Source organism: Triturus cristatus, chromosome 10, assembly GCF_964204655.1.
Source record: "Triturus cristatus chromosome 10, aTriCri1.1, whole genome shotgun sequence".
NCBI classification, from domain to species: domain Eukaryota; kingdom Metazoa; phylum Chordata; class Amphibia; order Caudata; family Salamandridae; genus Triturus; species Triturus cristatus.
This window is the reverse complement of record NC_140593.1, coordinates 1,032,835,028-1,032,852,233: the sequence shown is the minus strand read 5'-3', so window position 1 is coordinate 1,032,852,233 and position 17,206 is coordinate 1,032,835,028. Positions and strand designations below refer to the sequence as shown.

The window sequence follows — 17,206 nt, the reverse complement described above, 5'->3', positions numbered from 1 at the left end:
GCGCGCGCAGCCGCATGACGTGTGATTGACGTGTAACTAGAGGGTGAAGGGAACTTGACATTTAGCCCTACATGTGGAGACAGAAGTCTGGGGTGTCAGGACAACCTAGTCCTAAATCATATCTAATATCTTGTGTTTTAAGGAACTATATTATCTAGAAGGAAAGGACTTCGGGGACAAATCCTATTCTATACTGACTGTTAGTGCGTGTACAAGCGTCTAAGTGTCTACATGAGATGCGAGGGGGGCATGGGCCTACCATGGTAACGAGAGTCATGAATTACTTGCACGGAGACAGTAAGGCCGGGCCCTTTGGTCTGCAGCTAGAGGGATGTTTACCTAAGCTATTTAGACAGGAATGCATTTCTTGAGGAACGGAGCAGATAACTTGAAGGCTGAATACAGTTTTTGGCAGGCAACAGGCCGCGTCAGGCACCGTTAGCCGCGCAGGGAGTAAGACAAAGTTCATGGATACAGATGCAGGTCCAGGCTGGAGCATTCAGAGGCAGAAGCAAGAAAAAGCTCGATGGCAGCATTCAGGGCCTACTCGCCTGAACTGTAAAACGTGAAAAGTGTGCCATATAAAGTCGGTGGCCAATCATACTTAGGAATGGAATATCCGGCCCATTCATGGCAGATATGAAAGAGGACATGTTAACGTTGGACGCACATGTATTTGCGTCTTCATAGCTGGAACTGGAGGGAACATACATGTACTTGTAGCATGTACATGGAGCCGTTGGGGTCTAAGATAGGGGACATATTTGATCATAAAATTCATATTTCCTCAGAGCGGCATACATTAAGCAATAGTTAAACTGGTGGAGGTACTTTATAGGATAAAGTAGCCCCTGCCTTACATTATAAGTATATTGCAACTCATGGAGGAGTTCTATGACCATATAGCAGAAAAGGCCGAAGGTGACTTACAATATCTTTATCATCTACAGCAGCGGGTACTTTATTCCTTGTAATACATGGTCACACTATCACCTATCCCACAAACCACTTTAATCCTGGGTGTTTAGCCAGTGGTGTAACAATAGCCCCCTCAGCACCCATGGTGTGGAGGGCCCCCGAGCTCCAAGGAGCCACTTCCAGCACAGTGCATGGGCTGTGCGGTCCCTGACCTTAAAGCTCCTGACTGGGTTCAGAGCATGTAGAGCACCCCTCTGAGAACTTTGCAGCGGGCCCCCTCAAGTTTTGTTACGCCACTGCTGCCTAGCCCAACACAGGTACCTTGGACTATGGTGCAAGGGTGCGGGCATTGCAGGCAGGATTGTTTTGGTGCAGAAAGGGACACCTTAGAAAATGATGTGGACACCAAAGAAAATAATGTGGAAGAGAATATTGTGGAAACAACAATAAGATTGAGATCTAGGGGCTACAAAGAAACAACACTGAGGAGAGGTAGACACAAAATTTGAAAGAAATCACAAACTGAAACCTTGGTTACGAAAAAAGAAAAACAAGCAGGAAGTTTGAAAGAACAAGAAGCACCTATATGTATCATCACATATAGCAAAGAGAATGGGATTATCATCAATAAGCTTAAAAAATACTGGCATCTAATTGCAAATGACCCAGATATTGGTTCGCTTTTAGGATCAAGACCATTAGTAATATACAGGAGAGAAAAATCAATAAAAGATTTGGTTGTAAAGAGCCACTTCCAGGAAGAGATTGCAACAAATTGGCTCCAAGAACAGCAAAAACGCTTTGTTAAATGCAATACTTGCAAAGCGTGCAAAATTCGAGAGAATCGGAAAAATGTACAAGACTTTGAGGGAAAAACAATAGAGATCAATCAAAAAATCAATTGCACCACCAAATTTGTTATATACGTCATCAAGTGTAAATGTGGCATGCAACATGTCGAAAGTACAATCTGAATGTTGAAAAAGAGGATACTTGAACATGTAAGAGCGGTAAAGAATAAAGTCACAACATATGCCACGGCTAAACACATGATAGCATGCCAAAACGGTGATTGGAAATCAATGAGTTTCTTTGGCATCCACACAATATTGAATAACGAGCGAGGTGGAGACAGAATTCGGAAACTTCGTCAGATGGAGTCAAGATATATTATTCGATTAAGAACAAAGACCCCGCTTGGGATTAACATCGACGAAGAATTGTATGTACATTTAGAATAATTAAAAATCCTGACAATGGGAAAATCTGATAGCTGCAAAAGCAAGGACTGAAACAACTTGTATAAAAGAAAGGTAGAAAGAAGAGACATAGAACCACCTGTTTGTCTTATAACGGATAAAAATTCAGACCAGAGCAGAAAAGAAGAGGAGGGGTAGCCCTTAAACTTACAAACTATTTGCGGTGTAAGATTGTTAAATATGATGAACGCCTTTGAAGTCTTTTCTGTTGGCGTTGCTTTCCCAAAATGCAAGACCAGTTAAGATCAACATACAATGTCACCCTCCTGGGAATACCAACACATTTTTGGATGAGATGTTGATGTTGAAAAATAACAAACTTGCCTCAGAGAAATATATTCGTCGCATATATCTACCTTCACTGGGATAAAGAGAACCATATAATTTCCTCCCTTGAAATTTTTGTCTCTGAAACTCATCTGTCTCAACACTGCACTATATCTATTCACAAGAATGATTAATTCTGGGCCTTAATATTGCTAAGAAAGAATTATTTCACTCACCTGATCCTATACCTTATAACTGGGCTTATCACCACCACAAATATTTTTTGATTAACAGCTAAGATCCAACTGAATAAATATGAAATATCATTAAGAGAACACAGAAACTTAAATGCCAGTTTCTGGCCTTCTTCACCTCTTATATCAAAATACATTCATCAGGGCACTACAATCCAATAATGTTTGTTGAGAATTATGATAATTACATTTACCCCATCCTTGTCAATCTTGCACGTCTGGTCCAAAAAAATCAGCACACTGCCTCCAAAATTAATGTAATCAGACACAAAATATTTAGACCTGCAGAATTCAGATGGAGGAAATGTCCTAGCTCGTATAACCTGATTAAACCCTGAAATGAAATAAATAGGGACAAAAAGAGTTTCTAAAAGGTCAAATCTGCACACTGAAATCCAAATATCATAAGCCAAAAGTCACATAAAGGAGCTTTTTAATATTATAAATGATAATTTCTCCATAACTGAAAAACAACCTGCTTCGTTACTCTAAATGTAATCCTGTTGCAAGCTGTTTCAAAGGCAAAGTCTAAAGATCACTGAAAGTAACACCTATCAGTCTTCAAGAGTGCTTGCTAACAATCATTCAAAAAGACATTAGGAACGAAATTAAAGAATCCAAAGCTTCACAATTCTCCTCTGATCCTGTTCTGCCTAAATTGGTAAAAGAACTTTGAGATGTCCCTATAGCTCACTGGCTCCAGATTATACATTCTTTTATACCACACCCTCCATGCATGACTTAATCAAATATTCATAGATATCCATTTTTAAATAAAAAATATTAGATGGGTGTGAGAATGACCCATTAAATAGCTGCATTACTATTCACATACTATTGGATGACTTCCAATCAGGCATCAGACCTGGCTATAGGAGATAATCTACCATTCTTTGGTTTGTTAGTGTTATATTATAGATCTCCAATAATAGAGATTCCTGGCCACTCATGTTATGGAGCCTTTTGTGAGCTTTTAACACTGTGCATCTCAACATCTTTGTGCACATGCTAAAAGTCGGGATGGTCTATGACGGCAGTGTCCTAAAGTGACCCAAATAATATCTTGAACACAATGGTCAAAATTGGAAACTCCCTCAGCACCTACTGTAGTCAATTGGGCCTCGTCTTTTCAAACTTGATGTTGAAATACTCAGCGACCTATTACATGAACAAATAATCTCTTTCTATATTTCTGATGACATACATCTTTAACATTGGGACAAACCACACTCAAACCAACCTCTCTTATTTGTTAATGTGTTAATGCTCTATTACTTACCGGTAATCTTAATCAATCTGGGTCCCGTTGTCCTCGTCCCATTCATTTACATGTTGGAAATGACCATCTCCATGACAGAAAAAAAGACAGAAGAATGCTGGTACACCAACCCGTCCCTCCCACTGGGAGTATATATTTCGTCCTAACCCAGCATTCACCCTGAACCACCAAGCCCCCGACAGGAAGGCCGGCCATCCGGGAGGGAGGGCGGGCGTATGAATGGGACGAGGACAATGGGACCCGGAGTAATGAAGATTACCGTAAGTAATAGAGCATTACCCCCAGGTCCCTTATGTCCTCGTCCCATTCATTTACATATTGGAGAATACCAAAGGAGAAAAGCCGGCCTTCCCAAAAAAACAGAAGCCAACCCAGGAAACCGCACCAAGGCAGCCACCCAACAAAACAACGGGAGACCAGCCAGACGAGGAGGCTGATAACCACAGAGGCCAAACCAGCCCACAGCAGGAACACCCCACAGCAAACAAGGCAAGTGGAGAGAACGGACACCACAACCTACCGAGGCAGCCAAGAACAAAAACAGCAAGGAGGCCACCCAAAGAAGACCAAAGAGTCAACGGGCCATCAAGCCAAAACCGGGCAACAGGAACCAGACCAAAGCACAGACAACCCACGCCAGCCGAAAACAGGCATCGAAAGGGAACCCCAAGAAAAGGCCACAGGGGGCCCGAGAAAATGAAGCCCCGGCAAAAGAAGACCAAGGGCGCGCAGAGGGCAAAAAAAGGCCAAGAAGCCCACCAAGGGCAGGACCAAACCAGAAGAGGAGGGAAGCAAACGGCCAGGCCCAAGCAACCCCTCCCCCTGGAGGCAACCAGCACAACCCGGCACCAGAGAGCCCAGAGGACAACAGCCCCCGGAATCCCACAGAAGAGCACCAGGCCCCAGGTAAAAAAGAGACCAGCACCAGCCACGACAGCCGACCAGCACACAGCCCGGAAGGTGAGAGAGCCCAGGGACACGCCAAGATGGAAAGCCAAGGTACCCGGAAAAGAAAGAAGAAAGGGGAACAGGAGGGTGCGCATGACCCAAAGAACACAGCCCCAGCAGAAAACCCCAACAGCAAACCCGGGGAGACAGGAGCAGGAAGCCACAGCCCGGAGAAGCACACACCAACCACCCGAGAAGAGGCGCAACAGGCCCCAAACTGAACAGGTAGCCCACCAAACGATCCAGAGAACCCATGACCAGATCAAGGGAACCACAAGGGAGCCAACTGCAGCAGCAGCGGACAAACCCAACCAAAGACCACCGAAAGAACAAGCCAGGCAGAGAGGAACCCAAACAGACCAGGCAGAAGGCAGGACCAACAACACAAAGGCCAGCAAAGACCTGAGCCCAACAACCGGAGCCCCCAGGGGCCCGGAAGGAATCGGACAGGCCCAAACACCACAGCCGGGAAACACCAACCCCGAGGGGAAGGACTCCCAAAACCAGTCCGGCCACAGAGGCAACAGAAGCCAGGGCAGAAGAAGAACAGGCAAACCAAACCCCAAGGCCCAGCACTCAGCAGGGGAAGGCAGAAGCAGGAGAGAAATCCCCATGGCAGAAAACGCAACAAAATACAAGCAGCCGTTAACCCAGAGCCGAATCCAAGCAAACAGCCCGACCAGAAGGACCCGAAGGCCCAAAACACACGTGGAAGGCCAAAGAGGGGAGGACCCCAACAGAGCACAGGCAAGCAAAGGCCGGAAGGGCGCAGAGAGCCCCTGCACAGAAAACAGCGGAACGTGCACGGCCACAACCAACAAGGCAACAGCACAAAGACCCGGAACAGCAAGGGCCGAGAACATGGACGACACCAGGCCCCAGCATCCCACATGGGAAAAGAGACCCAAAGAGTCCACAAAAGGGTAGAACCACGAGCAGCCACAAGGACAAAACCAGAAGGCAGAGAACAATAAGCCCCGGGGATAGCACTACAGGCGAAGCCGGAAAGGACAGCTACCCAAAGGAAGCCCCCAGCACCCACAACACCCGGGCGGACACCACAATCAGGCATGAACCAGGACCACCCCAGCCGAACCACCGAGAACAGAGGAGAGAAGGCGCAGGCAAGGAAGCAAGGCAACAAGCCACCAGACCTCCTCAAAACAAGCTGCAGACCCCCAGAGGACCAGGGGACCAGCAGCCAGGCACGCCTCCTGACCGACACTACCAGAGGCAGCAGGCAAGCAGGGAAGACAGAAGTGGGAGACAGACCAAAACAGGCTGAGCTGGAGCCAAGAGTCCACAACGGCAGGAACACACCACACATGCAAGAACCAGAACCCGACCGTAGAGGGACCAGTGCAAGCGAGCAACCGGGCAACCCCGAGCAGACAGCACCAGCACATCCAGGAGGATATGCCACCAGGATGCAACCAGGCACCCAAGTGCCAACACGGAGGAAAGGCCAAAGGCTACCGGAGACCACAAGGAGGCACAGCCGGAGACCAAGCAGAGGCAGCCGCAAGCCCGCAGACCAGGAGCAACCGGAAAATGGTCCCTGGAACAACACGACCACGGGGAAAAATAAAACGTGGCCCAACTCTGGCTAAAAGAAACAGGACCAGGCAGGAAGAAGAACACGCCCCCCCCCCCCCGGAGAATCAAGCTGGAGATGAACACTGCAGGCCAGCGGAAGCACAGCCGAGGCCAACAGCACCCGGGAAACGAGGCAGGCACCAAGCATGGCCCACCCAGCCCCAAAGACACAACCACCGCAGGAAGTGCACAGAGCGGGAATGCGACCGGAAGGGAGCAGGGGCCGAACACCAGAACCAGCCGTAAAACAGGAGGACACAGGCAACAGACAGAGTATCCAGCAGACAGGGAGCCGCAGCAGGAGCAGCCACAGACGAGCAGCACCACTGACAGAATCAGGAGCCAGGAAAAGCCAGACCAGAGGCGAAGGGCGCGAGCATGACCCACCGAAGCCAAGAAGCCCACCAAAGCAGCGCAATGGCAGAGGACAAGCCACCCACGCCACTCTAAGCCAGAACCAACACTAGGCCAAACCCAGCCTCCCCAGGCTGTACAGGACCCAAACCAGGAGTACACACAGGGTGCAGCAGGGGAAGCACGCAGCTACAGAAGCCGCGGAGTGAAACCGCACAGGACCAGGCGTCAGGGCCCGAGCGAAGTACAAGACAACAGCACATCGCAGGAACAGGGAGGCAAAGAAGGAACAGCCAGGAACCCCAAGGACCAGACCGGCCAAGCCAAGGCACGCCCAGCGGAACACCCTGACAGGGACCGCCAGCAGGCAACAAACCAGCACCAAAACAACAGGGCAGTGTCACCCGAAGACCAGGACAGACTCCAACGCATGACACCTTGTCACAAAGAGACGCAGAAGCAAAGGGGACAAAGGCAGAAGAAACGCACAGCAGGGTACCAGAGCAGAAAACACGCAACCCAGGGAACACCAGAAGCCTAGGAACCGGCAGCGACCCTGAGGCGCGAACAACAGCCGCCCCAGCACCAAGACCATTCAAAGTGCAACAGCAGACAACAAGCAGCACAGATGGGCACATACACATAGAAATATACAGGACAGCAGCAGTTGGCACGAGGGGAAACGGTGCAATCTGAATTCACAACCCAACCCCCTGCAGACAGCCAACACAGACAGTGAAACACAAGAGAGTGAAACACAGACCAACGGAAAAGATTATATGACCACAACCACCAGGCCACAGTGACTCCACAAGGTAGGAAGAGAAGGACACCAAAAGTAGAAGAACCCCTGCAACCTAGAAAAAAACATCAGGCAAGACATGGCCACGAATCCAAGCACAACGGCGAATGGCACACACAGAGACTCCCACGTGTATAACATATGTAGCAGCAAAGCGCAAGGTCACCCAAAGGTATCCTGGCACTGAATAACAAATGTACTACCTTTATCCATCTCAGAGTTACTCATCAGACCAAACTCAGAAGGATGAAAGGCAGAGAGGACCCACCAGGAGTCGAACTCCCGACCGTGAGGCCAAACACAGGCCCATGCTGCGGAAGCATTAGTCCACCACGCCACCAGACTCTGAGGGAGAAATGAAAGACCATATGGGAATATGACCCAGGCTCCCTGTGGGCCGCCGTAGGCAAGCAGACAAACACAAGTAGCTACCAGGAGCTAGCGGTAAACTGCCACCAGACACAGCATAGGAAAAATAAACCGTTATGCGCTACTTACCACGGGGACAGACAAACTCCAATACACAAAGACTGACCCCCAACCACCAGCCCAGACGCCATCCAACAATGAGAGCCGAGTCAACAGAGGCAAAACCAGGAGCAACGGCACCCCCAGGCTTCCATGCAGCGTCCATGGAGGAAAACCGAACCTTACAGCTACAACCGGCATCCAGGAACACCAGGGGCCTCACCAAGAACGCCCGCGGTGTCGCAAACAGCATCATCAGCGAGTCTCCAGGACCGGCCCAGCCACAGGAAGACGTGGCCTTCAACCCAGAAAAGCCCGGGATGAGCAGCACCCCAGCCACAAAGGACCGGCCGCCCAACAATGCGGCTCCCGACAAGCCCGGCAGGCCAGGAGACTGCAGAACAGGACGTTGAGAAGCCCAGCAGCTCGACGAGACAGCAAAGAATACTTCAGGGATGTAGAGGACAGCCCAGCAGCCCGACGAGACATCCCAGAAGCTAACAGCAGGTAAGAGCAAACTTCACATCCATTTCTGTCAGAAGACAGAACAAAAGAACACGGTGAATGCTGGGTTAGGATGATATATATACTCCCAGTGGGAGGGGCGGGGTTAGTGTACCAGCATTCTTCTGTCTTTTTTTCTGTCATGGAGATGGTCATCTCCAATATGTAAATGAATGGGACGAGGAGATAAGGGACCTGGCGGTAATGAAGGAATCTGTTTTGCTGTATGGTAAGCATCTCTACGTCACACTGCAACGGGGGGATCACAAACCTCTGCTAAAGAGAATCCTCAAGTAGCTATTAAATATTGTATTCAGCTGAATAGTGAATGTCTTTTGTGAACAATTTAAACTGTAATGTGTTTTGATTAACCCACACAGATTTTCCTCACCATCACAATCATCTACGTAAAATTTTTTACACCATCTGTAAATACTGCTTTGAGTTACCTTAATATAACATCCTGTCACAAACTTCTATTTCTGAGAAAACGTTTTTTTAAATAAGCATCCTTTGCTTAAATCCTCCAATTATTTCTTATTTTTTGCTCTTCTCAGTGCAGTTTCATATCACTATGCTTCTTCATGTGCCCAGCAAAAGCTTTTTTCCATTATACATATGAATATTTATTTTACTCTACTGTTCTTTTATTTGGAAGTGACAACAGGAACAGGAAAGATGCACCAGGTGCAGAGTTCCATGTGGACTCTTGGGAATGTTATGTGACATTTCCCATGGACTCCCATTTCTCCTAAGGGATAATTGCACATAGTGATAATTAAGCACTAGAGAATTGAATCCTGCTGTGCAAATGCACATTCTTTTCTTTTCTTTTTTAATCCAGAGAGAAAAAATCCTTCTAATGGAGAAACTCACACCCTACACCTCCCCCAAGTACAGAGCTAATGTGTTACCTTTCTAACCCGGAAGGGGAGTTACTCCAGCACTTTGCTGCAGTAAATTGAGCACCACCAAGTATGCAATGGCCATAAATGGGTACAAAAGTGAGAAAATAATGCCCCAATATATTTACACTTTTCTATTGGATCATGTCTAATTCACTAGAAATCAATGATGGCGCTTCGACCACCGTCACGATCGAAGATTCAAGCAATGCTTGTGTATTATATTAAATCAAAGTGCATTCCGGAATTATTATTTGAAAATTGCATCTTCACTTTCTACTCCAATAGCTTTTTGATTTCCACTTCTTGATGCATATAAATACACTTACATACACATAAAGTTAGACATGCACTTTACATAACAATTATTACAGAGAAACAACACTGTGATTTTCTTGTCTCTTAGTTTAAGTTCTATGATAATACATTTGTTATTTCAAAATCCAAACCACTGGGAGGTAGTCGATTAGTGAGCAAGGCAATCTTGTAAAGAACAATCTCTCAAATGTTTTTTGCGCCTTGTTCACAGTCTGTTCAAATTACATTTTTGATTAATAGGCTCCTCCTTATAAATAAAATTGAAGCGTTTCGGCCCAGGTCATTTGTGGCCTCCTTAGGACCAAGGAAACAGAAGAGAGTTGTCTGTGCAAACAAAATCAGTATCACAAGTAATATCTGAAGTCACTTTTAAAGCTTCATAAAGTGCACAAACTGAGACTAACCATAGTGAAGGGAAAATATACTGAGTCCTTTCTTATACATGGTGCCTCATAATAACTGTGTATCTAACATCATAACCGATAATAAGTCTAATCAATACATTGAGTGTGGGGGTTTAGTCTCTTTCAGTGGCTTATTCTATGCAGACTATATCCGTAAAATCACAATTAGTGGTTGTAGTTAAGCCTAGTCTGTGTGTGACATGCATCTACGGTTGTGCCCCCAAATCACTCCTTTTAACCAATGAAGTATATATTCGAAATGCAGTCCATCATGTATGTGTACCAAAGCTGCAAGTGATTTCACATCTAACTGGTCACCCAACAGATATTTCTAGAATGCTGGGATTGTCAAGGCGTAAACAGGAATCATCAATGTGTACACCGGTCCCTGAATGCTAAATCCTGCAAGGCACAAATACATGGCATGCAAAAGATTAAACTCCTCCCTGAACACATAAGACGCATCTTGTACAAGCAACACAAGACGTCTTAAAGGATTACTTACGACCAGTGTCAAGTGTCTTATCCACGTATGGGGCCCTTTGAAAAACTTAGGAGCAGGGGCTCCTCCTAGCCCTCCTGAATGTTGTTGGCATTACTTTCCAAGCGAGACACACCGAACTGGAAAGATAAGCATCCTCGCTAGGTAGGCAGAGAAGTGCGTGGACAAATGAATGGGTGTGTGCTACTGACGGCCATCATAAAATGTATACTTCCTTCTTTGTTCTTAGCTTATCAAGCTATATCTAAAACGTTTTACAATTGCACAAGACATTTTCATGGTTTTATCATTGTTCACCTTACCTGCATTTACAGCAGGTTTTCGGTCTCCAAGGAGCTAAACCTCTTTTTCTAAGAAACTGTTTTTGGAAGAAGACAACATTCTCCATTGATAGCTGCAAATTGAATCTATAAGGTACACAGATATAACCCCCATGGTGCATGTTGTATATACAACAATTTTAAAAATGATACTCTATAGTGAGGGAACTCATATAATTGTCTACAAGACTGAACATATTTGAAAATCCATTACTAAAAATTCTGTGTAGGAACCTGAAACAATGATGACCAACATTGAATACAAAAACCCTCCGTGTATACAGTGAAGGCAAACCGATTCATGATATTTCACTGATTATGCAGGGAGCATGCCTGTTTTAACAGATCAAAGACCACATTTCATCAAAACCATTAAGACCTATATTCAAGGTATGAATTTTTTCGATCATTCTTGCTTTTTGGTTTTTAATTTGGAAGATACAAAACCCCTCTCCTATCTTTTTGTACAACATATAGTACTGACCAAACAAGATCATTTTCTGAGTGATTCATCTCTTGCAAATGTTAAACTAATGGAGTCCTTGGAGTTCAGCATTTGATTCTTGACCTATGTTGTAATATCCAGGACTCTACTGGCTGTGTGGTGTAGCCTATGTATACCTTCTCACAAGGACTTTTGACCACATTTGTTGCAGTAAGAAAGTTCTGTTTGAGTGATCAAAATACATTTAGGTGAAAATGTTTTTGTCATTTGTGAATTTACATACCAGACATTTCAGGCATTTGGAGATGTTTATTTTCTGGTGTAGTCTATCAGCTTTCACTACATTTTCCTAATTTAAAATAAAATAGAGGCTTGGGCAACTCGAAGTTTGAAAGAATTTTGCAGTGTTTCTTAATAATCTGTTTGTTTCTTTTTGCTTTGGGATTATATTTTAGAACATGTGTCAATGGGCTATTATTGTGCCCTGCTTTTGGCTCTAATAATGTCTGTCATACTCTCTTTTCATGGTACATTTGACTAATTTTGTTGGGTAACCTCTCTTGGTTAGCTTTATGCAGAGTATGTTCACATTCTCAAAATAATCCTCCTTAAAAGTGCAATTTCTTCAATGGTACATTGATTCAACCATTGAAAGAATATTTGAAGTTGTTCCTCAGTATCAGCCCACAGGATGAAGAAATTGTCTATATCCTGATTGTCTTAATCTTCACATTGAAGGGTTTATTCTTTTCTGCATACATCCATATATTCTCGAAACAGGACAGGAAGAAGTTGGCTGCCCCGTGGGCGAAGCTGAAGGCCATCGCAAGTCCATATCTCTAAAAAAAGGCTTGTTGCCAAAAATACAGAAATCGTTCTTGAGGCAGAGAGATGAAGGGTGAACAATGAATACCGTTGGAACTTTATAGTGAAGTGTCCTTGAGTAAAAAACTGCTTTGATGAATGCAATTACTTCATCCTGGGGGATATTTGTGTGTAAAGCTTCTATGTCCGAGGTCACTAGAATGTCTGTTTCATGTTCATAACTCCTTCTTTCCATTTTATTGATAAAATCCATAGAATCTCTGACATAAGCAGTAGTCAAATGTACGAATAGTTTTAGAAAAAAAGCCACATAATAAGCTACAGGCTCCAACAGAGCGCCACATGCTGAGATAATTGACTTTCCAGGTGGTTTCTCAGGGTTCCTCTGGACTTTCGTAAAGGATGTACATTGTAGGGATGTACATTGTGGGTATCCAGGGATCATTTTATTAAGGCATTCAAATTCTTTAGGACATATCTATCCTTCTCCCATCACCCTTGTGGTTATCTCAAATTTTATGAGATAGCTTTCTTGTATGGTCAGATGGAATTCCCTGATTGTGTTCTTAATTATTTAGTTGGGGAAGTAAATCTTGATCATAAGCCTCACTATGAACTATGAGAATTCCCCCTCCTTTTTCTGCCTGTTTGATCACTATGGACTCATTTGTTGGTAGGTGGTGAAGAGCTACAAATTCATTTTTCTGGAATTTATTGTTGAAATACAGTCTATTGGTATTCAGGCCAACTATCTGTTTGAGGACCATATTTTCAAGGATAGTTATTTTTTTGGTCCCATAGATGTTGTGGGAGGACAAAAAACAGATTTTTATTTCAAATCCGTAATATCTATCCATCTATCAGATCTAATTCTGCAAAGAGCAGTTTTAACTGGACTTTGCATAGAAAGTGGGACATCTCCTTTTTTAGTTTACATGATCCTGGACACTAAATCATGTAGATCATGTAAATGTTTACATCTCAAGAAGTTGTATTATTTCATCTCCTCTATAAAAAAGCCAGCAGCACAAATACTTGAGATTCCCGCAGTGCCTCATGCTTGCATTCAAATATTTCCACACAAAAAGAGCATCAATAATTTTTCTTTGGAGCGCTAACTCGATATGGAACTTGCTCTTAAACATCAGGCTTCCTGTATCCCTTCTTATTGTCGGAAAAATATTGAAACCCTCTAATTTGACTTTCATCTGAACTAAAACTGTTTGAATAACTACTTATGATCTGGACAATTGTCATTTTTTCTTTCTTTCCCTCAACTAATGGTTCCTATTCCCACAATTTTCCTCCTTCTCTCCCCTCTCTAACTCATTTCTCCCCTCTTTTTCACCTTTTCATAAATCTTCTTTTGTATCTCTCTCTTATTCTTGCTACTATGCCTAGTTAGCTATAGTAAACTTACTGCCTCTTGTTTTTATCTGGCTTCTCCTCTCTAGTGCTATTTAACCTCTTGCCTCACACACTACAGTGTCAACCATTTTTTAGCCTTTGCCTTCCCTTTCAACCCTGTGTTTTAAGTTGATCTTGCATCATGTTTCGTATTTCCAGTTTGGCCATTTTATGTTCTACTGCGTTTTTTGGGATTGTGCATATTTACTTCATTATGTTTCTTGTTCAGCTCACTGACACCCCCAGGTTGAGTGCGCTTTATAAGACTATATTGGTAGAAATAAATATTCAACCATTTCCAGGGTGGGAAACAGTTGGATTGGAGTTTGAGAATGACTGTAAATGTACAAGTTTGCGGTTGTAAAGTTAAAAAGCTAACCACACCTTCTTCTGACTACTCCTCAACCCATGCCAGCAGATTAATACTATGTGATTCTATGCACACGTGGCATAGAATTACACAGTAATAAAACCATTTATGATAAACAGGCATTTTTGAATGGTGGACATAAATAAAGGCATTTTTGGGCTTATGTCTAGTTTTATGGCCAAAAATACCTTTGTTAACGTGGTCCTGTATGTTTCACTGACTGAACTTACCATTACACGGGGTGTTCCCTGTTAATGCCCAAATCTGTTTCTCCCCTCTTTCCAAGTTTAACGTAACCCTTCTTCTGAACTGTGCTGCCATCTGTTTCCTCCTTTTATTAGCTTTTCTACTTCTTTAATTTTTTGGGGAGTTAAAAGAATGCTTTCTTTAATTCGGTTTCAAACGTATATTAAACGATTTAATGGTAAAAAAGTATTGAAAATATCAATAAAGTCTTTATTTTGCTGCACTTCATTTACTATTTGTTTTGGTGCTCTATATTTTTGATTCTCTTTTAATATCGCTTGAAATCTTTGCTTGAAATACCTTTTGAAATCTTTGCTTGAGATACCTCTTGAAATTTTTGCATTAGATCTTTTGACCCAATACCTTTTGCACCCATCCAGTCACTTCTGAGAAGTTAGAAATATTATGTAAATTCAACCTCAGATGTGAATCAGGATGTTGTTAGAAAAGATTCAAAGGAATCTGAAGAAACTCAAGCCTAGACATGCTAACATTTTGCATCATGTTTGTGCTCGTTTTTGGCACAGCCATGACACACAATGCTAGTCAAGATTTACAAAGCCACACGTTGCCTTGTGTGGCTTTGTGAAAAAACAAAGGCAATGCAGTGCTTTGTGCAATGTGTCACACTAAATTGTGTAGGCATTCCATGGGTGGACAACCGCTGTTCCCATGCATCCACCCATGTATTGTTGTGTAAACCCAGATTTACTAAAGGCAGAAAGTCAAGGTTTGCCCTAAAATGGTGCAAATACCTGAGAGAGATGTAAGGATAAGAAATATCTTAATTGCTCCTTGTTTTTTCCTCTTTCTGTGTGTGCGGTATTCTGCAGCACACATAGAAAGTTTTTTGTGTAGGAAGGAAACCCCTCCTGGACACAAATAATCCTGCAAATACCCAGACACCCTTGAACCATGGGTCAAGGATGCCTGTGTTGGTGCTAGGCTTCTTAAGTGCACCAGTGCAAGGATTGAGCGGACGTGCACGATAGTTTAGTAGATATGGCACATATCTGCTCTCTCCCTTTTCTGCAACACAGCACAGCAAGTTGCCTTCCTTCGCTGCAGTGCTTGAAAGGGTACTACATTTGGTCCACAATGTTGCACACAACTGCTTTTATTATTTTGTGTAGCATTTGTATGCCAGGATTTGGGATAACAAATCTTACATTTGTTCATTTACATTAATTTCAGGATCCAAATCTTTTTGTTTCAGGTATTTTTTTACTTAGACCTCACACTTTCGAGGCCCGTTAACAGTTCAACGCCTCTGTTCTCTGGAGATTATAACACCAATGGCAGTTACACCAAAACATTTCAAGTGTCACAACTATACCCCGCACTGATCCTGACTACAGATGGTTTGAATACAACTTTAAGACTTACAGGGCCAAATGGTAAGTAATTCAGTTCTGAATGAGTATCACAAATATAAACACAATATATCATGTGTTACTTGCAAGAGCACAAATCACTGCATCTAATATGTGTTGAAATGGGGTGCAATGACAGAATGGTTGAACTGGTTTATTTTTGTAGATTACTTAATAAATGTATGTACTTATCAGCGACAATCAAATATGCTTTTACACAGTACAATGGCAGTACGTAGACAGAAAATGGTGGTGGTCGACATTAAATGCAGTGATCACCATTGAGGGTTTCGAATGGATATGACTCGTGAGATACACATTTTTAGAGCAATGCCTTATTACTAGCTAAACAAATATACATTCTTGTAATACACATATTTACATTTGGCATCACTTATTGACTTTTCAGTACATCAGATGTATTTTTTAGTTTTCGCCTACAAACATCTTTAGCTGTCTTTTTTTTCAAATAGATTTATTGTATTCAATATAAACTTTAAGAGGACCTTGCGGCTGCTCCTTATCAATGGTTCAGAGGCTTTCCTCCACATCCTTGTGTTTGTTCCACTGAAGCAGATTTTTGGCTTCCTTCTACTGTTGATGTCATCCATAGAATCAGTCAGTCAATAAACTTTATTCGGTTTTTGTTTGAAAAACCATAAAAGTTATACAAGTACAATACATAGAGACAACAAAATATTAACATTATTTAAAAAACAAACTCCGTTACCTCACTGTACATAATCTAAAAACATGTCTAAAAGAGTAGACTCTACATGTCCATAAAGTGCCTAGATTTCAAAGATACTTTTAAAAACCCTGCTATAAAAATGATACAATCATCCTTCAACTATTGGAGGTACATAAGAGCTGGTCTGACTTTGTTAAAATTTAATTTCTTTAAAATAGGAACTAAAAAATGCCTCCTGGGGACTTCATACAAGTTACAAAAAAACATAAAGTGCAGCAAATCCTGAGGAGACTTGCCGTCGCATCCACAGGACGCTAGCACTTGACCTCTGGAAGCCCCCTTAGGTCTTGCTAACAGGAGGTGGAAAAGGTTCATCCGAAACCTGTTTAAAAGAAATTTTTCATGTGTCGTCAAGGACCCCATAAGATATGGTTCTGACAATGGTGTCGATTTAAGCGGTAGGTATGATCGGACACTCGGTTTCTGAACCTCTATTGTATCCCGATCTGCATGCCTTCGGCTCAGAAAGGCAGACTTAGTTAATTCCACATCCTTTCTTACGATAACATCTGGTTTTTAAGAAATAAGATGCCCTGCCCAATCCATTCGAACACTCTTTTAATATAGTTAAGCCAGGGAATACGAGCCATATTATCTAGGGACAGGCATTCTTTTAAGATCGAGTGAGTGAGGATTAGGTCTTCATTTAACCAACACTTTAGCCAGAAAATCAGAGGACGCAAGGCAAGAG

The 17,206-nt window shown here is 43.2% G+C and overlaps 1 protein-coding gene across 1 annotated transcript in view; it reads left to right on the top strand.

Annotated features, from left to right (window-relative positions):
* UMOD (uromodulin) overlaps nt 1-17,206 on the top strand; it is a 256,077-nt gene that overhangs the window by 89,032 nt on the left and 149,839 nt on the right. The window contains exon 7 of the mRNA XM_085629081.1: nt 15,608-15,788. Within this exon, the coding sequence (XP_085485207.1) occupies nt 15,608-15,788 (181 nt within the window). The remainder of the gene's footprint in view (nt 1-15,607; nt 15,789-17,206) is intronic.